Below are 24,696 nucleotides of genomic sequence, written 5' to 3'. Positions count from 1 at the left end.
AAGTGAACCAACCTTTTAGTGAATTTGTCCCATTACTGGATAAGAACGAGCCTAAAACTGAAGAGATGCACCTGACCTTTGCCTGTCCAAGAACAGGCGAAATCAACCATGTAACACTTAATAAATAGACAGCATTTTGAAGTTAACTCAGTTTTTTTCAAGTAGGTCCAGTGCTAGAGTTCTCTGTTTTTTTTGTTGCTTTTTTTAATTGCCGTCTACAACAGGAAACAACTCTTGAATCACCTATTGTTAGTGAACATTTTGACGCACCCGCAATCGGTTTAAATTCTAGATTGCACTAATCAAAACCTTTCTTCACTGCAAAGAGCAGTTACATACTCAATAGCTCAAAGAATTTCTTCCTGACCTGAGCTTTCAGGTATGCGGACAGACCGCCAAATCCACGCAAAAAGACTTTAATTCTGCAGTTTCAACAGCTGAGTAACCCAAACACACCCAGTTCCTATGCAAACAGCCTGTACGCTGGGTGCTTTCCGACAGTACACATGTAGCCAAAGGCATTTGAAAAGCTAAGGGAGTTTTGGTACGATGCCCTCCTTTAAATGCTCTGGTAACCACAGATGAGGCACAAAAAAGAGAGAGGATCATTAAGTGGCCACAACATGAATCTTTTTAATTACTCATCCTTGCCTTAGTCGTTAACGAGAGGGGGAGCCTCCACTGATAATCCGTGTAATTGGGCAATGGGCCTCTCTCATTCAATTATTGACCACTGGCTCTGCTAGTGCACTGATATCTTGCTTTGCTTGCTAAGATCATGGGACTGTTTAATCTACTGTAAGGACTATATATCTTTATTTCACCTATTTAGACAGAGCATACTGGTTCACTGAGGACATATGCAGTAAATAAAGTATGCATATAAGGCGATAAATACCTTGTGGTGAAATAACCAATAATATTCACAAATAGCATGCATGATAAAACTCATTCACAAAGAGTCGCTCTGAATGAAGTCTAAGCTCTATTGCAACTCAAACGCATTGATGGTTTCATTGGCAATGCAGGGCCAGTGTTAATTAACCCTACTTACAAAATTCACACCTCCAGCTACAGCCATTTTCATAACTGTTCCCAAATATGCCACTTTTAATTGCTACACAATTAATTCACTCAAATGAATATTTCCCTGGCAAAAAATAAAAAATTTTTTTTTTCAAATTAACAGCTTTTTCAAATCATTCCACATAAATAGATAAATACACTAATGTTCCTCTGGAAGTCAATGTGGCATGAACATTATTTCAGTGTGCTTGAGCAGAGAAAGAGGAATACGGTTTCAGTTTTTTTAATGAAAGCCTTCCCTTAAAACACTTTTTCATAAAGAAACACATTTAGGTCGATGATACATTTGAATGCTATGCACAAATACCTTTTCAGCTGGAAAAGAATCATTATGAGACCCAAACTTATACCATTTTCTTTTAGCGTATAGTGAATTTTTAGCACTAAGACGATGTATCTGGAACAATAGGTGATCATTTATGCCGTATGCTCTCAATGCGCTGCTTTAGGGCCAAAGTACAGCATGTCATTCACTACAAAATCAATGAGCTCTGTTCTTTGCAAAGACAAAAGTGTCGTTTTTCAGAAAGACGCAGAATGTAAGAATACTAAACCTGCCGTTAAGACTAAAATAGATATAGATAACTGAAGATGTAAAAAGACTCATTAATTGTGGTCATTACTGCTTGAAACTTATTGATTTTAACAATGCAAGAGGTTCAAATAACGTATCTACTAAAAGCTATTCTCTCTGAGGCCTCAGAGCACAGCGTAATCAACAGATTGTTAGACATGAATTTTCTGTGCCTATGACAATGCCTGATATATGGGGTCGATGAGAGTATTCCTAATCCATCCATTGCTACAATTTATTAACTTATTATAATTGTATACACAAACATTGTGGTGATTTAGGTGACACAGTGGAAAGATGAAATCCGTTTATATTAAAAGGGGTGCTCACCCCTGAAACACAGAGCTGGCAACACCTTTCAACGGCTGCTTTTAACAACATGGTTATTGTTTTATTGATCAGGATTTTATTACATATTTGACATCCGTGTTATGTGTTAATCGAACAGCGTATAATTTTCTGACACATATTTTACGAGATTACGACCGCAATTAATTTAATAACTATTATTTTTTTTGCACATTTCTGTCTGAGCGTGGTTTGTGCTTGAGTGGACCGTTTGTCTTGCGGGTATTGTCAGTCATGTACGCGCTCTCTCGATGGGCTAGTGCATGACCCAAACGGAGGGGACGGAAATGGCCGACGGTACACGCTCCATGGACTCACCTCCACTCATCTATTCTCGTTCAGCCTTCCATCCTTTTGTTCCGGGGAGAGATATAACTATTAACGGGACCATTCATTGACACACAATTCCACCGCTCTACACTTAAATGTTCCCATTTTATGGGAAAATTATACGATGGCAAAAGCTTCACTCCTGTATACTTGGGTAATGTGACATTTTTCAGCAAAGGACAAGTTAACCTATAGGATAAAAGAAGAAAAAATGTGTCACGAGAGCAAAAGGTGGCATCAATAATATTAATTACAGCACTTTTATCACACCTGTGCTACATTTATTGAAAACTAACACAATATCAGTTCTGAAAAGCACAATACAGGCAATCATTGTGTACTAAAGTGAGAAATAAGGCAAAAAAAAACTGTATTCACAAAAGTAAGAGACAAAATCAGCATGTGCTCTCATATATTTCTCAAGAGTACATTTGCTGATGGTTGCAAAAAACTGTATCAGAACCATTAATTAATTTGTTCATCTCATTCTTCATAATTGAAAGATCTTATTAGCCCAGATAATAAAGGCTCTCAAACTTTCCCACCTGAACATACAGTCGGCACTGTGCGGACCTCAGACTCTTTAGTGGCCTTGTCAGCAAATGTATTATTTGGAACAGAGCAATAGGTAAGAACTTTCAGGTTTGTCAAACTCATTTTCTGTCTTTTTGAAGTCTTCACAGTGACTTTGTTCTGCAATAATCAGCTTTAAGACCTTGAGTGCCCAAAGGTCCTTCAAACAATTGTAGAATAATTGTTCGTCACAGGTATTTGAAGTCCAAATTGCTTAATAATCATAAATTTAGAGTCAAAATATGCTAGCAAAGACTTAAAGGCAGAGTCCTGGTACTTAAAATGTACCATTAGCAATATTAATCACTGAACAAAGGCAGTTGTAGTCATAATTCTGTCTAACTTCTGTCAAAATCTGCCACATCTCCAAAAAAAAAAAAAAAACTGCAAATCTAAGATGAAAATGATTTTCTCTGTCTTGCCATATTGCTAAATGTGATTAGTAATTTGCAAAAACAACAACTTAAGGCACATTTTCAGGCCCACACTGAATGAAATTTTGAAAGTTTAAGAAGTTTCTTGTATTCTTGTGCTTGTTGCTTTATGACAAATTTGGTACACTCTAAAAAATGCTGGGTTGTTTCAACCCAACTTTGGGTCAAATATGGACTAACCCAACTTTTGGGTTAAAAATTTAATGTAAAAATTTAACCCAACGGTTGGGTTAGTCCATATTTGACCCAAAGTTGGGTTGAAACAACCCAGCATTTTTTTAGAGTGTACATTTCATACACTTTCAACTACCTCTAGCATTGTACAATTCTAAGCTCCATTTAACACTATTTGTTTAAATCTATTCTGCTGCTATTCTGATAATTTTCTCCCCAAATCCCCAGAAAATGAGTAAAAAGTCTGAGGATTCTGCCTGGTCCTGAACATTTGTACAAAATAGGCTGAATGGCACCCTTATCTTCCAAGAGACACCTCCTCTTATTCTCAAATCAGTTTAAACATTTGACAACAGGCGAGCAGTTGGTCACATTGCACTGTTAAAATCATTTAATGAACAATTTGGCGCATACACACCACCATTAAAAGCACATTTGAGCACAACAGTCCAAGGTAAGACATCAAACAGACCCAGGAACACAATAAACCGCTCACTGTTGGAACACACCAATCAATGAATACCAGCTGTTGTGAACGTTTACATTGCACTAGAGGGTCTTTTACTCTGTTTTGTAGTTGGGGTATGCGGTCTACCTTGAGCGACGAGTATTTGAGACATATCACATTAAAAGATACAGGGGGATATGCTTCAGATTTGTCCCAATTAACCTTGTAATAAGATGTATCAAAGGCCTTATTAATGATGGTAATGAGAGAGATGAATTGACAGTGTATAAAAACAGTGCTGTATGAAGATATGCCTGCAGCACTAGTAGACAGAGGGAGACCACACTCATGAAAATGTAGGACAAAAGAGATCCTCACCAGCAAGGACACACACACATAGAGGGAGAGAGAGAGAAATACAAGGCTAGCATTGTGTTACCCTTGACTCTTAAAGTATATATGAATCAAGGAGCTTATTATCTGGTTGACACCATAAGAGAGTTGTTCCCTCCTCAGCACTACTTAGGGCTCACCTCATAATGTGTCTGCGCTTAAACCCAATCATAATCCGTCTTACGCAATAACAACAAGACAATACTTTACTGAGAATGTCTGATGTCATATCATAATTACACTAATGGTAAAAGCTCTCTTTGCAAAAAAAAGTGCATTTTTACTTGTATGGTTAATTGTTTTCTGCTAAATGACTGGCCTTGGTTTTCTTTCATCAAAAATAAAAAAATGCCATAATGAAGTCAAAGAAATAGAATTATATTATACATTTATATTATATATCTATACATATGGAATATATGGAATTTGGTTAATGGAAGTCCAACAATATAAAAATTAATTCAAAAAGACAAATGTGAGTACAAAATATCTAAGCAGGTTAATATAATCTGCTCCTCAGACTGGAATATCTATATTCTACTAGAATTATGCGTTGTATGTTGTCTTTATGATATATAGCTTAAAAACACAGCACTTACTCAACACTTGCTTTTGAAAAGGCATCTGATCCAGTCTATCACACATTCATATTTTTTCCATTAACAGGCCCTCTGTTCTGTAAACATATGCAAACAAAACTGATTAAAACTGCTTATCGTTGCATGTTGGTCTTAGATGATATATAGCCTAAAAACCTTTCAAAGTTTGATATATTTATCAAATCTGAACTTATTAAGATATTGCCAGGAATATCAATAATTCAAAAATATTCATCAAAGATGATCATTTTGACTTTGACATCTAATTAAATAAAAAACAGTGTCAAATAGTCTGCCTTCAACCAATGTGGGACTATCAGCTAATAGAAAAAAAAATCTATTTAGTCATTTACCGGGTTGAATAACTTCAAGGGTTTTCCGAGCCCCCTTTGGATCACCCTGGGAATTCCCAAGTGAAGCCATCGCCTTAGGAAACCTTCACTTTCTTTGTTTGAGAGAGAATCCCCAACAGATTTAAGTCATATACTGTTTAACTTCACCAAATCCAATTTCCTCCTTTTCTCATATTCCTGTGATATTTTGCAGTATTGTGAGGCCATTTATCTGTAGTCTTAATTGGAAATTCTGATATCTATTTTGACTGTCCTTGGGAGGGATATTTCTTTGTCATTTTCACGGGAATAGCCTGGTATGATGGCCTGGTCACATAGCTGTCCTCAAACATTTGATAAAAGCTGACAAAACCGGGAGATTTATTGACATTATTAGGAGCCCGATGACATCATAACCTTGTTTGGAAATTGAGGAATTATCTGCGTTAGTTCCAATGTCGGGAACAATTGGAAACTTAAAGCTGAAGCGTGTTCATTTTTTAAATATTTATCTTAACAAGCTTAATATGCAGAAACAACTGCTTGCTGAAAACTTTTCGAAATTAATATTTTTGCAATTTCTTGATGCAAATGGTGCAGAAATTACACACTTCCTTCAAGTAGCTTCATTTCGACTCCAATCAATCCTTAACTATGAGTCTATCAAAGTCATTCTGTTTCAACTCATCCATCATGTAAATCTAGGAACTGAGTGTCTTTGTATGGGGGATGGGAAGCTATATTTATCATTCAATTTAAAGCAGCAAGGTTTTTCTTCTTTTATACAAATGAATTAATCTATTTTTGTCATTACGGATAATGTATTTCATTACTGGAGGATAAAAGAGGGGTTAACTCATAAATAATTTAGAGGAAGGGAATCTGGTTGCAGTATAATTAATTATCAACTGGATTTAGAATATGACTCCATGGATGATCATTTTATCTGTCTTTGTCTCAAGGTAAGAAGGAAATGTTAGCGTATTATGAGACAGCATATTCAAACATGTCTGGGAGATGAAACATGAACTGCACTGAACCTACAACATTTGATTGATTGATTTAAAGATGAAGATCGTAGCTGTGTTTGTAACCAAAAGTAACCGTGTATTCTGACTATTTTTCCTTAAGCAAATTTAATGTATTATAGTTGTTGTTTTTCTCTATCTACTGCTTTAGATGAGGGATTTGCTACATGACAAACTGCCATTTTATGATAATCATTATGGCACAAAGGAACATATTGCAATGAATGGAATCCGTGTGATCTGAGCATAATCTATATCCTGCCTGTTGTCTCCAGCATGCAATATTCTTTCACAGGGTGCTCTTCACACTTAACCAGCACTCACCGTTGAAGAAGGCATCTGGCACGGTCCACTCCCACACACATTCCCACATCTTAATTTTTCAATTAGCAGGCCCCTTGTTCTCTAAACATATGCAAACACAGCAGGGCATCCTTTAAAATTCAACTCTAATCTGCAGGCTAGTTAGAGTAAATTGGCAGGCTTGTAAACCTTGAGAAATCTGAATAGAGCTCATTATCAGTTCATCTCTGCTGACTGGCTTTTATATGAGAAGCATGTGTTGTAGAAGCTGAACTATGATTGTTTTGTGTGAATAGGTATGTGTAGACATGTTTGTGTGCAATGAAAAAACTACTGAACTTCACTGCAGTAGTGCTACAGGCAACAGCATAAGGCTCTGAATAAAAAAGACTTTTCCCCCCCTTGTGAAACTCTGTGAATAATATTGGAAGAAAGTAGATACATAATTGGGTGTTTCTTCAACTTATGACACTTTTATGTCCCAAGGGTTGATTTTTATTAACACTTACAACTTTTTTTCTTTTCTTTTTGTTATATCCTGTTCACATTTAAACTGTCTTGCAAAGTTTTTACCATGCTTTGATTATTTCTTATAGATTTTATATCGTCACAGACTAAGACTTTCAATCTTACAATATGAAAACCCATCATGAATGAATTATTCAACTTAAAAAAAAAAACAGTAAAAGAGCAAAACTACTGTGCTATACTAATATATTTCAATATTTATAGTATGAATATTATTTATATAATTTGTTTTTACTTTTTTAGGGTTGTTATTTCCACCACAAACAATTATGCAAGTTTTCTTTCTTTTTTTTCAAAATTTGTGTACTTGTTTACCAAGTACAGAAAACAGAAGTCAGAAAAAAAAGATAAAATTCTTCTGTATTGCACATGTCAGCTGTTAGACAGTTATTAGACAAATTTAGTAAACAGTGCGAGTGTTGTAATTAGACAAATTTAGTAAATAGTGGGAGTGTTAAAACAGTGTTTTAAGAGAGTTCTACAGAGCCAAATTGCCTGTAACTTAGTTGAAGAAACGACTAGGCTAATTGTTAAAAAATTGCGACATCTTCTAGAAACATCAGCATCAAATATGCATATGAAGACGTGTTTGAACATGAATAATGAGATCTACCACTAAATTAATCATCTCTGAATGACAAAAATTATAAAACGCGACGTTACCTTGAGTTTTTGTTGTCAAACATAATACACGTCACGACGTCGTCGCTAGACTTGGGTGTGTCTCACATGTCGATCAAAGTTGCTTCTCTCTTTAAACCAGCAGTGACGACTAGCGGGAGTGTGAGAGAAACGAAATCCTCCCATTTGCTTTGATGACAGTACTTCTGTAATTTTCAGTCTCACTAACTTTCTTTATGAATAATCATTAGTAAAATAGCGACGTACAGCTTTATCTGCTTAAGTGAGATAGGAATCATTTTTGTTTTGCTGAAGGCGTGTCGCGCATCTTTAAATCTCTCACGTGATGTCTTTACATTCCCGTCACTAAGATAACTGTATATCAATGGTAAGTTTTCATACACAGCTTTAGCAGTGTCTTTGTACTTTTTTCATGATTCGGACCATAAATGACAATTGTTTTGATATCACACTGTTAGACAGATGGCTGGACAAAACGCGGAAATCGAGCTTGATTTGATCAAAACTGGAGAGAGAAGCTCTTTGGTAAAAGCTGGTAAGTTAAATAATAGCCAGCATGCTCGCATATTAGTCTAACACACTGAAACGATTTTGGTTTGGTGCATGACATATTGAGAACAATGATTTCTCACTCATTTTGAGATGGTTATTGATTGAAGGGTGCAACAGTGCATTAGCTTTCAGATCAGTTAGAAATAGGTGAATCCTGTCCCCAGTCTTAATGGATCTGTTTTTATCTATTTTTTCACTATGACTATTACTTTCCCCATCCAGTAAATCCTCCCCCAAATGTAGTTTTTATGATGGTGTAGTATGCTCAGAGAAGGGAAGACTGGGGCTAGTTGTCACACTGTCTATTACGCCATAGATCCCCACATTTATTTATCAGAAAGACTTGTATTAGAGATTATATCATGCATAAAATGGTTATGCATGACAGCTGTGCTGTGATTGTGAACAGCTGATAATGGCACACCTGAGAATCTGCTCATTTCGAAGCTGCTGTTTAAATCCTGTGACTGTGTTGTCAAAGAGCATGGGCTCCCCTGTAATAAAACACGAAAGATTAATCTTCTACGTCTGTCATATCATAACACGTTCACTTCACAAAGCGAGAACACAGTGAAGACAAACCACAGAACTTTGTGGAGAAACCATTCTTTATCCTCTTTTCTAAATTATTCAATCTGAAGGAGAGAGAGAGAGAGAGAAGAAGAAAAAAGGCCAATACAGCCCAAAGCCATTTTCATTTGTCTTTCCCCTTCTCTTTTTTATTTTGGACTAACAATGCAGATTCCTCTACGGAAAATATGTCCCGTGTTTTAATTAATCATAAGACATTAAATGTTAAATAAAAGAGAGAAAAGCACATTGAATAATTCATTTAGGATAGGTGGAAGAAAAAATAAACAAGGTAGTGCAGCCAAAGCAATGATTCATTAATAGTTTGCATTCAGATCTGGCAGATTCATTATTGAATGATTTCTGGGCTCACTTTGAGACCAGTGAGAGCACAGGAACACATCTCAGCATGTTTTCTAGACAGGCCTTGATAAACATAGCTTCAGGATGAAAGAACTTTTGAAATGAGAACTGACACGGTGGATTAGAGAACATTGATTCTTCTGCATATATAGTGGTAGATTTGTTACTGACAGGGATGTTTAGAGTATTTAAAAGCGAGCACCGCAAAAATGACACTTTCTCCTTTGACCAGTTAAATGTGCAGAGACAAATATATAAGTAAGCTTTCCAAAACAATGTAAAAAAAAATATGGCTCTGTGGCACTTTCAAAACATTGCAGAGTCGATTCATGAAATGTTGGATTCTGGCTCAGACAATGGCATGAATTTGGGGCTTGAATATAGAGTGCAATAGTGCCCACCCACTTTTTCAGCAGACTTGGTTCCAGAAGTAATTTTCCATTTAATTTTTCTCTTAGGGATTTTTCAAAAGTCCTTGTTAAAGAGTAATAAGACATGAACCAAACCAACCAGCTATGCAGTGAATCACAACATTACAAGCTTTGTTTTGAAGCTCAAAAACTGTGTACTTAATGGTTTTAATAAGCGTTGCGAATGTGTAACCTGTGTGGAACCAATTTTTTTTTTTTTTTGCACTCTTACAGTGAAAGTGAATAGGGACCAGGGCAATGAAGATCCAAAAAGGACAAAAAAACATTATAAAATTTCACCATACAACTCTGACACTACTTTTCTGAAGTCACCTCATAGCGTTGTGTGAGGAAAAGACTGAATTTATGTCATTATTTACTTAAAAATCCTGCTTTGAAAACCTGGTCCCTGTTCACTTTCATTATATGGATATTCTTCTATAAATATCTCATTTTCTGTTCTTCAGAAGAAAGAAAGCCATACAAGTTTTAAAATTATGACAAAATGTTCCTTTTCGGATTAACTTTTCCTTTAAAGGGGTCATATGATGCTTTTTTTAAAGATCATTATTTTGTGTATTTGGTGTAATAGACCTAGAAACACACAGCGTCTCTCTGACATGGCTGCTTCAACACTAACTGCGGTTACTGAAACCATGCCTTCTTTCTTTGCGTGCACATTTGCGGCGGGATTATGCAAATATTTCCACATAGTGGGGTAGATATGTGGGGGCGTGTTAGAATGAGCCGTTTTAGGGGGGCGTGGCAGAGTCTTAACTTTGATAAAGAATATCTCTTTGGTTTTGAGACTTTAGTCTTTGCAACTTCAGGGATCTTATCTATGCACAATCAGCTTGTAACACTCCAAAGAGAAAGGAAAACTTGAAATCGCATCATATGACCCCTTTAATACTTTAGAGGATTTTATGAAAACCTTTTGTATAATCTCACTTACTAGGTGAGTGTAAATCAATATCTTGCTCAATAAGTGTAAACATGCAGATTATCCAAAAACTCTTTCTCTTTTGCAATAACAGAGGTATCCAGCACAGCACCTGGAAGGCTCTCACCCATTCCTGAGCTGGATCCCTGGGAGAGAGAAGCAGAAACGAGCTCTACAGAATTCACATACTCCTTATGCTCGGTGGACAGGTACAGCACTGCCTCCTCCTCCAGCAGCTCCCTATCTGACTCCCAGGAGAGAGGAGGTGAGTCACACATCATCACACCTGGGTTTGCAGATTGGCCACCTTCTTCTTTCCCAGACCACTATACTGCCCTAAAATGCTCTAAGGAATAATAATTACAACATCAACTGCCACCGCGAATTGTCTTGTATTAAAATTCCAACTCCTAATTTTCTCTCAAATGAGCACTAGTTTTATACACTATCTTGTTTTAAAAAATCCTTTGATTTTTTTAAATGAATTTATGTGTTGCCACAAGCATATAATTATGCATTTTTAAATTGTACATTTTTTAAATCTATCTATAATTTAAAATGAAAACTAAGGAAACGCATGTGATTTTAAAACTGTCTACATCAGTTGAATAACTGAATTAAGCAGCACATTCGATTAAACTTACATATAGAGATGAATTATTAAAGCCATGCGCAGAGAACTCTTGTGCATGACTATTACGATTCAACAGCTTTTTCAATATGAAATTAATTAGAACAATATATTTCCCCTCATTCAGCCGGTAGGTTCAGATGAGTTAAGGTGCAGTCATTATGTCGTAGTGTCAAGGTTTAGACATGCGTTACAATGCCTTTCCTGGTACAATATTCAGAGGTTAATCTAATTCCTACTCTTATGCTCAGAGGCAAAGGTATTTTGTCCCGCATTAGGCTCAAATCTACTTAAAGTCTTGAAAGCCCCATTTGAAGCTTGGGTTATTTTATTTTTTTACACAAAACCCTGGGCTGTGTGGAAACATTTTTTAAAAACAGACCATCACATTAAGTCGACTACACTAAAATCCCCCTAATTTTTTGATTCTACACTAAAATCCCCCTGTTTATGTAATCACCTGGAAGCGCCTGGAAAGGAAAAACACCTATACAGATGGATGATAATTGATTACATCTCCACACAGCTCTATTCCTTCTCTCTTTTGAAGGAAAAGGTGATTCAGTAAATTATGCATGTGTACAGAAGTGCCCAGCGAGAGCTGGGAGGCTTTTAAACTGTTGTATACAAGAGGTGCGGACAGACTCCTGGTCATTAAGGGCCTTTGAGTGTCTATCCCCATCAGCCGAGATCCCAAGGTAAAGAGTTTTCAAAGAGGCATTTAGGTTCTATAACATATGTAACACTCCATGGGCTTTTTAAGCTCTTGGCATGATCATGACATGTCATTCTGAGCATTTCTGACATCGTTCATTTTTATGCTTTTTGACATACAGTAAGACAGTAGCAGCATGTGTGTTAGACATATGTGATCATTTCAGTTCTAAATGGATGCATATTTTGATGTACTGTAGTAGTGATAAAGCCTGTCTGTTAATGTGTTAACATTTTTCAGCAATATTTTTTCCAGTGCTGTCTCTTTGTACATTACAGATGTTTAAGGGTGTATCTTTAACTATGGATACTTTGGCCTTGTAAAAACTTACAAAACACATTTTCTCTTGCTAGTTTATTTAATTTTCCCACTAACAATGTCCAATGGTTTACATACAAGCATCACAGGAGAATTCTGTAATTTCTGTCATATTTCAGACATTTCCATCACATTATGGATTTTGTTTGATAACATGTGGTGATGGAAATAATAAACAGCGGTGGAAATTACATTTGAAACATTTTAAGCCATCTGTTTATAATTTTATAGTTAGCATTTTGTAAATAAGCACCCAAAATTATATAATATTTACATTTTTTGCATAATCGCATTTCTGCCCGAAACCCTCGGAACATAAAAGTACTAGTATTTTACCCTATATGGATTTTTCAAAAGTCTTTGTTAAAGAGGCAAAGCCATGAACCAGACCAACCATCTATGATGTGAGCAACATAACAAACTTTGATTTGACGCAAAAAAGTATTTGAAAGTCAGACAAAAGGACAAATGAACAAGAAGGAAAGAACTACAATACTATGAAGCATTATGAATGACATAAGTTAGAAATGATATATAAATATAATAAACTATTGAAGATGTTGATTGTGCATATAGAAACAACATATTTTAAGTTTATTGCAGAAATATGCTTATATATACAAATATTAAAAAAAACTGAAACCCTTGGAACATAAAAGTGCTTTTAGTTGGAACCGCAAACCCCCCCCCCCCTCAAATTATGTCGTAAAGCTTGAAACTTATCACACTTTTATTTTAGATTGGTTTGGCAAGAAGCACCACACATGGCCATTTTTGATCTGCATCAGTACTTGAATTCAATCTTTTTATTTGTTCAGGCCTTTTTTTTTCATGACGTATTGCCAGCATCTGTAGCATGACATTTCTGCTAACTAAACAGATACAAACTACAAGTGTACTCTCCATTAGGAAGGTTTTACATGCTTCTTTTAAATACACTTCCTGCAGCTGTGAATAAAGTGTAGATGCTTTAGCATTCCCTGTTGACTGTCCACAATCCCATTATTTCTTGTTCTTGTTGTTCAGAGTTCTGTGCCGGGATTGTGCTGAATTGTCTCTTCTGCCGATTCTACGAATTATTCCTCATGCTACCAGAAACTTGTGAGCGAGCTGCTAACTCCATCTGCCCTGCCTACATGCTTTTCTCTCCGCCTGCGGAACCTGCACACAATAACAACTGGAACTGCAATTGTGATTTTGACTGTGGCCTTATGGACGCCTGCCACGAAACAGGGGAATGTCTTGAACTAGCAATGGAAATTTCTGAGGTTTGCTATCACTGAGGTGCCTGCAAAACTGAAGATGTTGCTTTGTTGGGAGAAAACTTTACAATTCCACATCACTTTGGGATAAAAAAGTTGGTATTTTCCATCCCAGAACTCTACAGTCTATGCCAAGCCAAGCTAACGTATGCTCATTTGGACCTAGCATAATCGAAATAAGTCATTCTAGGTTGGAAAATAAATGTAAACATGACAAGCTACTATTAGTGATTTCTGCGCAACTATTTCGACTCTTATATCCAACATAATCCAGTCTCTAAACTCATGTCATTGGTTAAAGAGGTAGAGAAGCGCCTCCAAGTTTTCTGATTGGTTAAGTTGAGTGGCTTTCACTTAAATAACACAAGACCTCCTGTAAAACAGGCTCCTTGACAAAAAGTGTGTTTTGACTCACACTATTGAACTGATCAAATACTGAGAACAGAAATAAACTCGCAAGCACTTTCAGGTTTGGCATGGAAAGGCTGATGAAATGATCCTATCAGCTTCACTAGGTAAACAGTTCTACACAATAACAGGTCCTTGTGCCAGCGTATGTCGATTTTTATCACAATGAAGAGCGGAGTGGAGAGAAAAGGCCTTCAGTGTGTCCCTGTGTAGATGGCTTGTTTAAACTAGAGTGCAATTGTTAACAGCCGGTTTGAGACGGTGTTTTGTAGGACACTTGTCCTTCTAGGGCCCATCAACCTTTGTTCTTCGTTCAGGAAGACTGCTCTCTCGAGTGCACGGTGACGGTGTAATAGATCGTTTTTGTCAGTGCCAGCCTCTCGTCACATAATGGGGAAAGCGACACTTTTGTGTGTGTGTTTGTGTGTATGTAATTCAGGCATCTATTTCAGGGAGAGGTCAAGGTAAGAGAACGATCACGCCAGGCAGTGGGCTGGAGTGTTATTGTGTTATCTTAGCTTGCTAAACATTTGTTTTCAGTTATCAGATAGAGATACCAAAGGAGTAACCGGGTTGTTCAAACAACAGGAAAACCTCAGCGCAGTTTACCAAGAAGTGGGTAGTGCTGTTTTTTTCCTCCATTTTTGTGTAAAACAAAAAGTCATGGCATAAAAATCATATAAATTTTTTATCAGTCTACCAGCAAATCAAATTGCTTAGTTGTCACAATAAGCTCTTTCACTGGATTTACCATATTAGTAGCATCATATCTTAGAAATTTTTTTCTATCTACAAGAAATTGATATCTACAAGCAAAACTGTATAGCCTGTTTTGTTTTCTGCAAAATATATTTTTGTGTATATATCTGTATTTTTTTCTGTTCATACATCTGTGTGTATATATATATATATATATATATATATACAGAGTTCTGGCATAAAACTCTAGATGGCGCAATCCGATAGGTCTAGCTCAATCTGACCTGGCAACATCATTGTCACATGGCAGCTGATTGGTTCTCTCCTGTTTCAGTTGCCAATGAACTTACTGCTCAATATTCAAATACCTGGCTTTTGTTTCCTGTAGCAGTTTACAGTACACTTCAGAAACCCTCCACCTTCCCCAGCTCCACCTGTATAGATCTGCTACGAGGTGATGTGTGTATATATATATATATATATATATGCAGAGTTCTGGCATAAAACTCTAGATGGCGCAATCCGATAGGTCTAGCTCAATCTGACCTGGCAACATCATTGTCACATGGCAGCTGATTGGTTCTCTCCTGTTTCAGTTGCCAATGAACTTACTGCTCAATATTCAAATACCTGGCTTTTGTTTCCTGTAGCAGTTTACAGTAGTGCCTGAGCAAACAGATGCCTGCTTAAACGATAAACATCTGCATGTCTACAACTTTTGGATCTCTGTCAAATTACCTGATAGCTGTGGGAGCCACAGGGGCTGTTGGGCTTCACTAATGGTTCTGCATATGGTCTTACCATCTATTAAAGAACTTCCCAAAAAAAATTTTTTATTTCTTTGCATCTGTGACTTCTTTTCATTGTTGATAATGGCTTTATGGCTGTAGTACCAATCAGGGCATGTCAGGGGGGGAAAAAATCCCATAGATCTACACTGAAGGAGCTACCCATATATCATAAAAACCAGTATGCTAAAAACCACTCCAAACACCAAAACAGCCCTATAGCAGTGCTCTAGCAACTAACCACATTGCCCTGCTCTGCATGAGCAAGTCCAGGTTATATTTTCTTAATGTAAAAATCTAGTTTTTGTCAATGTTACTGAATGTGTCAAAAAAAGAAAAATCTTGTGTAAATAAATTTATATGGTAGCCAAAAAATAGCAGTTCTTGAGTTCTTATCATGTGAAATGATCTCTTGAATTATGAATGCTGAACTATGTAGGTGTGAAGTCCATTATCCCTTATTTCCCAAGATTATTTAATCCCCAATAGGCTATCAAACAACTCGTGGCTTTTGAATCTGGGCCATCCGCGTGTGGATGTATGTCAGCCATATACACAATCAAAAAGTGAGCTCCCCCTCTTATGAACTAGGGTGGGTTTATGCCTTTGGGCTATGCAGACGTTCAATCCCAGTGTGTGTTTCACGGGCCCATCAAGCCCATGGGCTCATATCAGAGATACCTTTCAATCAGTAAGTGATCCCCATCTGACATGACAGGTGATTTTCCTCTGCGTCCAATTAATAACCTCATTTTAACAATTAACAGTGGAGGATTGTGGAAAGCCCTGCGGAAAGCGAAGGCCTGAGGGATTGGTAGCAGTTTTAGGTTTTGCTGAAGCAAAGCAGATCCCCCTAGGTTGGCTCCCATCATCCCCGGTCATAAGGCCACGCCCTTTTCCAGGTGTTGCCCTATGAGAGGTCTCCGAGGACGGGACGAGATAAAAGGTGGGGTTGAAGATGGGCTGGGGTGGGAGAGCGCATATGGCAGGGAATGATGGAGTATGGAATGAAACCTCTGCCTTTACACCCTGCGGAGAAGAGGAAATTAAAGACTAGGTGGAGGGAAGGAGAGCGATAGGGGGTGTTTGTGGAAGGAAAGGGTGATTTAAGTGTCAGGATGGGGGGATGGGACTGTGGAGTTAATTACTGAGTAATGAGGGACAATTTATTGTGTTCTTGTTAGACACATCAAAATGTCTATTGTGAGACTCTCTGTTAATGTGTCCCCTTAGAGCTTGGTGCTAAAGGTCCCAAAAGCTTGTCTGGAGCTTTAGTAGCCCGCCTGAGTCTGATGCAGCCATCCTGGGACCCCAAGGGCCCCGCGGAGCCACTGAAATACCTCCAGGTGCTTTTAGTGTCGGTCCCCGAGTCAGGAGAATTTATTCCGAGAAATAATGAGAGTTGCATTAGCAGAGTATCGATCCCCCTCAGTGTGGCCTTCCCTGTATATATGTATATATATATATATATATATATATATACATTTTGAATTTAATATAAATTTTACATTTTAATTTTAAATTAATATTAATAATAATTCAGCAAGTATGCATTAAACTGATCAACAAATACAGTGAAAATTACAAATGTGTGTGTGTGTATTCATCAAATAATGAAATTATTAAAATCTGAAAAACAAAATATTTCACAATTTCCACAAAAATATTATGAAGCACAACTGTTTCTTTAGCAGCAAATCAGCATATTAGAATGATTCCTGAAGGATCATGTGACATTAAAAACTAGAGTAATGGCTGATGAAAATTCAACTTTACCATCACAGGAATAAATGACATTTTAATTGTATTACAATAGAAACCAGTCATGTTAAATTGTAATAATATTTCACAATATTACTGTTTTTAATTATTTATTTATTTATTCAAGAGTTTATTTTATTTAAAAAAATATGAACATAAGGGACTTATTTCAAAAACATATTTTTTAACCAATCTTAAAATATAAAATTTTATATAATTAAATTATATACTGTTCTTATTAATTTAGTATGATTTTACAGTAGTAACTATTGCATTTAGGTGAAAACCATGGTATGTTTTCGTAAGGAGAGGAAAGAAATGATGCAAAACCTTTTCAACTGTCAGTTCAGTGAACTAAAAGTGCATGTGATTCTCAAGGCCACTTCTAATAGACAATTTTGGAGGAAAAGTCAGTAAAATCATCCTTCAGCCCTTACCTAGAGAGAGAAACCTCAGCCTTTGATGTGGTGCACGTGAAATCAGACCACAGAACAAAGCTTCCGTCACCGACAGCCAGATGTCAAAAGTGATCCGCACCATTATTATTGAGTACCTGTCATGCATGATTCACAAGCAGCAGTATCAATAGAGATATGTACAGTATGTCTGCATGACATATAAACCCCAAAGGAGAGGATATAAATAAAATCAGCTCTAAATAACACCACAAGCCATTGTGATCAAATGAAACATGCTTAAAATGCTTATTTTTGGTTTTCTTCAACAAATTTGCATAACCAACATTTTTTTTTTCTTCACAGCAGATCATAATCTAAACCCAGTAGTAATGGCATTTCTAATCTGTGATAATGCAATTTTAATCTGAATTGTGTTCCTTGTTTTGTAGCTCAAATGAATATGTTCCATCAGCAGCTGAATGTGCCTTTGAAATGATCTCTCTGGACGCACGAGTAGAATATGGAATGTCTATAGAATGCAAATGAGCTTTCTCTGGACGTGCATAAATTAAGCAATGAGGTTCCAGCAATAACACAAGGCTGTGAGGAGCATCTATTAATAGATTAATAGAATTTGAAATTAGGCTTTATTTACGACTCCACTCCGAGAACAGGATTCCTCCCCTGGTGTTTTAAGAGCCGGTGGAAGTCTCTGTCCGGTTTATCATAATGGAAGCCTTCTACAGGAAAATGCATCACTTTTTGCATTACAAACAAGAACTGGATGTGCTGAAAGTGCATTTTAGTGCTTTCTTTATAGCACAGTTGAAAGTGAAAGACACTGCAGCAACTTACGGGTCACATTTACAGTGCTGCGCTAACATATACCGAACGCCATACGTTGACTATACATTATTGAACACCTCCAGAGTGGTTTTCTAAGACATATTCTTCGTGTTGTTCTCCTTTTTCTCCAAATGTCCCTTAGGGGCCACCGGCAGCAAGCTCAAACTCTTTTTGAAGAGAGACAACAATTTTCCACCATACGAGTCAACTTTTTCATTCATCAAAATGGCAGAACACATATGCATCCAGCTCCCCATAGAATTCTCCCCTAAGGAACATGCTTGTCAGTGTGAGAAAGCAAGTATACCAACAGTGTGTTAGGTAATAGGCCACCTCATTAATCACCAGAAGTTATAGCTTATGTAATGGCAAAACAACCTCAGCTCAACAAACTCATAACTTTGTGTTTAGACTCATGTCATGTACAAACTTGGTTGTACTATGGTTTTTTCCTATTTTTAACTAGCAGACAAGCTGCAGTCGAAGACAAATATACAGTACATAATGGAAAAAAGGTGTCTGAGGATAAAGGAGCAGTAGAAACAAATGGATTTTGCAGAAAACTGGTGTTTGGATTAAGTATATTACATTCATCTGTAAAGGCCATGAGTGTTTCATGTGAAATTTTCTTTATTAAAAAGTTTAAAAGTGCCAATATAGTGTTCTGTATAGCACACAGTAGGTTACATAATACAAAAGACAATGCCAGCTGTATAAAAGACAGCAAATTCAACTAAAAAAAATAAATGTAACAGTGTCATTAAGGTTATTAGTTTGCTAATTAGAATATATGAAGAGTTCAGATGCAAAAGCCTCTAAGTGCCATCTGAAATTTTATTCTAAAATTAGCATTTTTCTCAAGCTCCAATGTGTAAGTTCAGTAATTTCGCTTTAAAGGGTTAGTTCACCCAAAAATAAAAATTAGGCTGTGTTTTACTCACCCCCGATGCATCCTAGGTATATGACTTTCTTCTTTCAGACGAATCCAGTCGGAGTTATATTAAAAATTGTCTTTGATCTTTCAAGCTCTATTTTCTTACAAAAACGCATCGATTCGCTACAGGAGGCCTTTGTTCATCCCCCGGAGCCGTGTGAGACACTTGTTTTTGTGGAAGGGTGCTTTTTATTTCACGTCTTTTGGACTGAAGGATTGCAACACCCGCTGAGTACAACAATAGAGCTTGAAAGATCAAAGACAATTTTTAATATACCTCCGACTGGATTCGTCTGAACGAAGAAAGTCATAAACACCTAGGATGCATCGGGGGTGAGTGAAACGCAGCCTAATTTTTTTTTTTGGCTGAACTAACCCTTTAATGGCAATGAATAGGTTCTTTTCATTGCCATTAAAGTGAAATAACTGAACTGTGCTATTTTGGAACGCCATGAATATGAACTAAAATGCGCTTTTAACATACTATGTCTGTATTTAAAAAATTTATTTAGTCACCACTTGTAGTACACTTGAGTGTACTAGTGTATGAAAGATGGTTCAAGTGTACTACAAGTGGTAACTAAATACATTTTTTAAATACAGATAGTATGTTAAAAGAGCATTTTAGTTCATATTCATGGTGTCCCAAAATAGCACAGTTGAGTACACTTAGATGATCTTAAGTTTATCTTAAAATGATTCTTTAGTACTTCTTAAGATAAACTTAAGATACACTTAGATGATCTTAAGTTTATCTTAAGAAGTACTAAAGAATCATTTTTAGTATATTAAGTACAAGATTAGTGTGCGAAAATAGAGCACTTTAAGTACATTATGGAAGTGCAGTTGTTTTTCACCTGCATGGGTAAACATATAGCAGCCTGAGAAAAATGCTAATTTTAGAAGAAAATTTCAGATGGCACTTAGAGGCTTTTGCATCTGAACTCTTCAGTTTTTTTATTTGAGAATCACAAGCAAAGTGGCTAAAACGAATTGTCAAAGGTTCAAACAAACTACAGTATATCTATCACCGCACTGTAAATACATATTTACATTTTTTAATATTTTTTTTTTTTTTTTTTTTTTTTTTTTTTAGATTTGAGCCTAAGAAGCACAATTTATGATGCCATTCTTGTCAGAGTTTATTCTGCCATTTAAACATATCACTAGCTTTGTTTCCATCCAAAGATTCAAATTTAACTTATGTGCAAAACTGGAATATCACATAAAACATTTGCGAGTAAAGCATCGTTTCCCTTCACTGAGTGACAAAATCGTCACTTCCTGATAAACTGCCAGTAAATATCACTATCATATAAATATAATAATTTGTATATACAGTATGATAAATTACTTGCGCCTCAGAGCGAGCAGACGAAACAATGCTGTCATTGCTTTCAGAGGTGGATGCCTGCTGTTTGGGAATGCAGTTGTGTAAGACAATTATACAGAAATACTTTGATGACAGGCTTTGTTCAGGCATTTCAGAATGACCAAAACAACATTTCAGTACAAGATTGGTCCGCTGCTTAGTCAAGTTATCCCATTCCATCCTGCAAAGTCACGTGATGTTTTGATGCGCATGGTGGAATTTCTTTGGTAAATGTGTTTCCATCATAGTTTATGCACATTTTTTTCTTATCGGATAAAAATGTTATCCTACTCTATTGTGCAAGTACATTTTTATGCACAATTTTATGTGCGTTTCCATCCAGCGTTTTTTATGCGATATTCCAAAATGCGCATAAAAATAGGTGAATGGAAAAATAGCTATTGAGAAATGTTTTTTTTTTTGAGAATTTGGTCTTTCCCCATTCAAGTAGAAAGCAGCTATACATAACTAAAAATAGTTGTTAGGAGAACTGCAAGTGAACTGACATACTTTAAAAAGATTCTTAAAAAGCATTTAAATGTTAATAAAATGTTTTTGACATGACCTCTGTGACAGCACATCAATGAAAGCCAACTTTTATCATTTATGATGTTCACATACAAACCAGTTGTTTTTAAAACAGCTCATTGGTTCTGTTGTGACTCAGAAATGCAAACTCTCAAATAAAAATTGTGAATCAGTAATTCATGAGGTTTGATGTTTAGGCAGCTACAGTCAAACAGACTCTTAATCTGCGAGAATGATGTGTTGTACACTTCTGAGTCGTCTACATGAATAATGCACATCTGCGTGGCCGGTTTCCCGCCTCTATTTCAATAGAATTGAGAGGTACGGCACACGTTGACAAATTTTTATTATTCAGTGGAAGTGTGCCTTTCTATACACTGTAATGTGTTTTGAAGTCCTGTTTGTCAGCAGGTGAGTCTGATCCGAGCAAACAGCGCAAGCTTGCTATCATCAATAAGACATGAGATCACAAACGGCATAAACAGAGCTTACACATCAGAATTAAACACTTGTACACTCACAAACAGTTGGAAATGCAACTAAAAGTCTTCACCTGAGAAAGAAGCCTGTTTATGGTCAGCTATTTTGTCACTGAAAAGAAACTGGATGAAATAAAATGTCATAAACAGAAAAAAACAGCTAGCACTGCCGTTATAGCAAGCCCCTTGGGGTTGAGTAATTTGGGTTTATCGATAATTGCTCATTTCAAAATGCATGTAATTACAACTCACAGTTAGTTTGAAGCAAGGACTCTCAAATGTCAACTGTTTAGCAGCGCAGAAAGGTTACAGTGCGGTGGCATCTGTGCGAATATGAATGTGTGTGTGTGTCTGACATTTGTATACTCAAGTTATAATATAAAACAGAATAAAAATCACTCTAGACAGCTTATTAATATGGACTAAGACTGCTGCCTAATGTATCTATATATGTTAATCATTTACAACACATTTAAAACGGTAGATGTTTTAGAATAATCTAAAAAAAAAATTTTTTAAATCATTAAAATAGATATAAGGCTTAAAACAATAATTTAAAATACAATTAAAAATATATATAATTATAAAATTATATATTTTAATATATATTTAATTTATTACAAATTGTATCTATCTGTATATGCAGTGTGTATGTATGTGTGTGTATATATATATATATATATATACACACACACACAGAGTATATCTACATTAATCAAAGTTCATGTGAAGAATGTATAGGCTACTTAAAAAAGAGAAGCAGCAAAGCACTAGTTTCTTTTTCCACTGAAGACGTGTTTAGCACAACAGCCGTGCCCACGTTCCTGATAGTAATTGCAGCTCAAGGAGGTCATCAATAATGTATTCAAGATCACTTACACATCATGGAGCAGTCATAGGTTTGAAGAGAGCTGCTTCTACCCTAGCCTAAAAAAAACCTACGGTGCAAGAGGTTCAGGGAAAATGAGGTCTTCAAAGAGAGCTTGGAAATAGTTTACAGCAGTAAACATAATATAACATGTATAGCAGTGTTTAAGAAGTTTTCTGAAAAAAAGACTCTTTAGTCATTTTTCTTCTCAAGTAATAGTAGTAGTAGTAATATAATAATGTATATAATTTAAGTTTCTATATATTATAATGTTTGTTAATAACTTATACACACACATACATATGATTAATATATATTTTATGTTGTAGTGTTATAATGCTATAATACTATTTATTTATTATCGAACAAATTAAAAATAACCTTTTACACACTGAAATGTGGATTCTACGACTAAATCTAAAGGTCACCTGTGAACTGCAAAAAAAAAAAAATCTTTAAATATCAATAGACTGAATATTAAAGCAAACATTTAACCTAGCATCCTAAATTTTATTTTACGTAGATTGAGCAGCATTTTATATTAAACAATCATCTTCTTTCCAAAAGGAGATAAACTGCAGATTCCCCATGTACAGAATGTAGACAATGGGCAATGACAGCTTGATAGTTCTTCAGTGATATGTGCTGGTATAAAAAAAAAGAAGCACATGGTGAACTGAAGCTTTCTGACTCCATGCTTCCACTTTGTGGACAGATACTGTATCACACTTTTAATCTAATCACTGATTCTCATTAAGTCTCGCTGATTTTTAAAGCTTCTCAGAGTATCTGTTTAATATAACTTTGCCATTAAATACTAATTGTGCCCTGATTAGTAGTATTTCTGAATTTAACACATCCAAACATTCATATTTTGTATTCTTGGATCTAAAAGTGAATATCTTGACAGTTAATATGATGCTGGGCTTCAGATCAGTGGCAGAATCGTCGATCTAACATAACAATGAAGCTCTCCAACACCAATCTCCTCATTTACAGTACTAATTATGTAAATATCTGGCCAAGTATCTGAGCTGATGGCATGAAATTATAGACATTTATGTGCAAACCTGCTATCCTATTGCTTTACTAATGGAACTAATTGGCCACTCCTTTAGAATAATTGCAGTGACTGGGGTCAAGTTTTTCACTGGCCTTTTCATTCAAGTATTGTTTTTCAGCATATACACAGAACAGCGAGCAATTAAGATAGCTGTGGGAGAGGCCCTTACAGGATCATTCACGACTGCTGATGGTGAAAGAGTCCGGTAGTGTTATACACAAGGTTGAACATGGGTGGATAGACTTGAACGAGTGTTATAGCAGATAGTATTGAGGTACGTAGCATTGCAAATCCACTGTAAAAGTTTATGATGCATCTGAATCAGGGCGCAAATTTAGTAGTGATTACATTTGGAGAACAGTTGTTATGCTCATATTTGACCAGTGTTCAAAAACGGCTCATGTCATTTCCAAGCCAAAATTGTACATCTGAACACTTCAAAAAGTAATAACACACCTCTCCACAACAAGCCACATGATTTGAGTATCAACCATGCCTATAACACAAATGATATGTGATGAGTTATGTGCTGAGGTTTACCTTGCTGCAATAAATTTTCTTACTTAGTATTTGTCTTATTTTCCAGTACAAATATCTAAATGTTCTTAAATCAAGATACATTTACTTGAGAAGCAGAAGGACATCAGATATTAAATGTATCAAAATTAAGTGAGTTTATGGATAAAACAAGAAAAAAATGCCAATGGGATAAGAAAAATAAACTTAATTCAAAGGAAAAGGATTATTTTTCCTAATATTGGCAGATATTTTTTTCTTGTTTTATATGATTTTTTTTTAAAAAGAAAACAAAACCTTACAGTTGTGTATGTCATGCTGCTTCTCAAGTAAATTAAGTATCTTGATTTAAGAAAGTTTAGATATTTGTATTTGGGAAAACAAGACAAAAAAATGCAGTGGTTGAGGTTATTTTTACCTCAAAATAAATATGTGAAACATTAAAATACACGCTGAAAATTTTGGAGAAAAAAAACGTGG

General features: G+C 35.9%; 1 protein-coding gene and 1 long non-coding RNA gene across 3 annotated transcripts; one reads left to right on the top strand and one right to left on the bottom strand.

Moving 5' to 3' along the window:
• Window positions 1–1,795: 1,795 nt before the first annotated feature.
• LOC107713511 (uncharacterized) lies at window positions 1,796–7,885 on the bottom strand. Its single transcript, XR_001636895.1, has 4 exons — window positions 7,814–7,885; window positions 6,644–6,724; window positions 4,960–5,036; window positions 1,796–2,527 (listed from the first exon to the last, which is right to left on the bottom strand). It is a non-coding gene; the product is annotated as an uncharacterized LOC107713511 (long non-coding RNA).
• A 22-nt stretch (window positions 7,886–7,907) lies between these two features.
• Window positions 7,908–14,625, top strand: mdfic2 (MyoD family inhibitor domain containing 2). 2 transcript variants are annotated; one of them, XM_016519035.1, is made up of 4 exons: window positions 7,908–8,159; window positions 8,255–8,327; window positions 10,725–10,895; window positions 13,321–14,625. In XM_016519035.1, the coding sequence occupies exons 1-4, from the start codon at window positions 8,157–8,159 to the stop codon at window positions 13,575–13,577; spliced, it is 504 nt and encodes a 167-aa protein (XP_016374521.1). In that variant the 5' UTR covers window positions 7,908–8,156; the 3' UTR covers window positions 13,578–14,625. The 2 variants fall into 2 exon arrangements, with proteins under 2 accessions (XP_016374521.1, XP_016374522.1); XM_016519036.1 differs by having other exon boundaries at window positions 7,912–8,159; window positions 8,251–8,327.
• Window positions 14,626–24,696: the final 10,071 nt, after the last annotated feature.

The sequence above is a fragment of the Sinocyclocheilus rhinocerous genome, unplaced genomic scaffold (assembly GCF_001515625.1).
Source record: "Sinocyclocheilus rhinocerous isolate Xijiao unplaced genomic scaffold, SAMN03320098_v1.1 scaffold57, whole genome shotgun sequence".
Lineage (NCBI taxonomy): Eukaryota > Metazoa > Chordata > Actinopteri > Cypriniformes > Cyprinidae > Sinocyclocheilus > Sinocyclocheilus rhinocerous.
The sequence above is the reverse complement of the archived record's forward strand: the minus strand, read 5'-3'. Positions and strand labels throughout refer to the sequence as shown.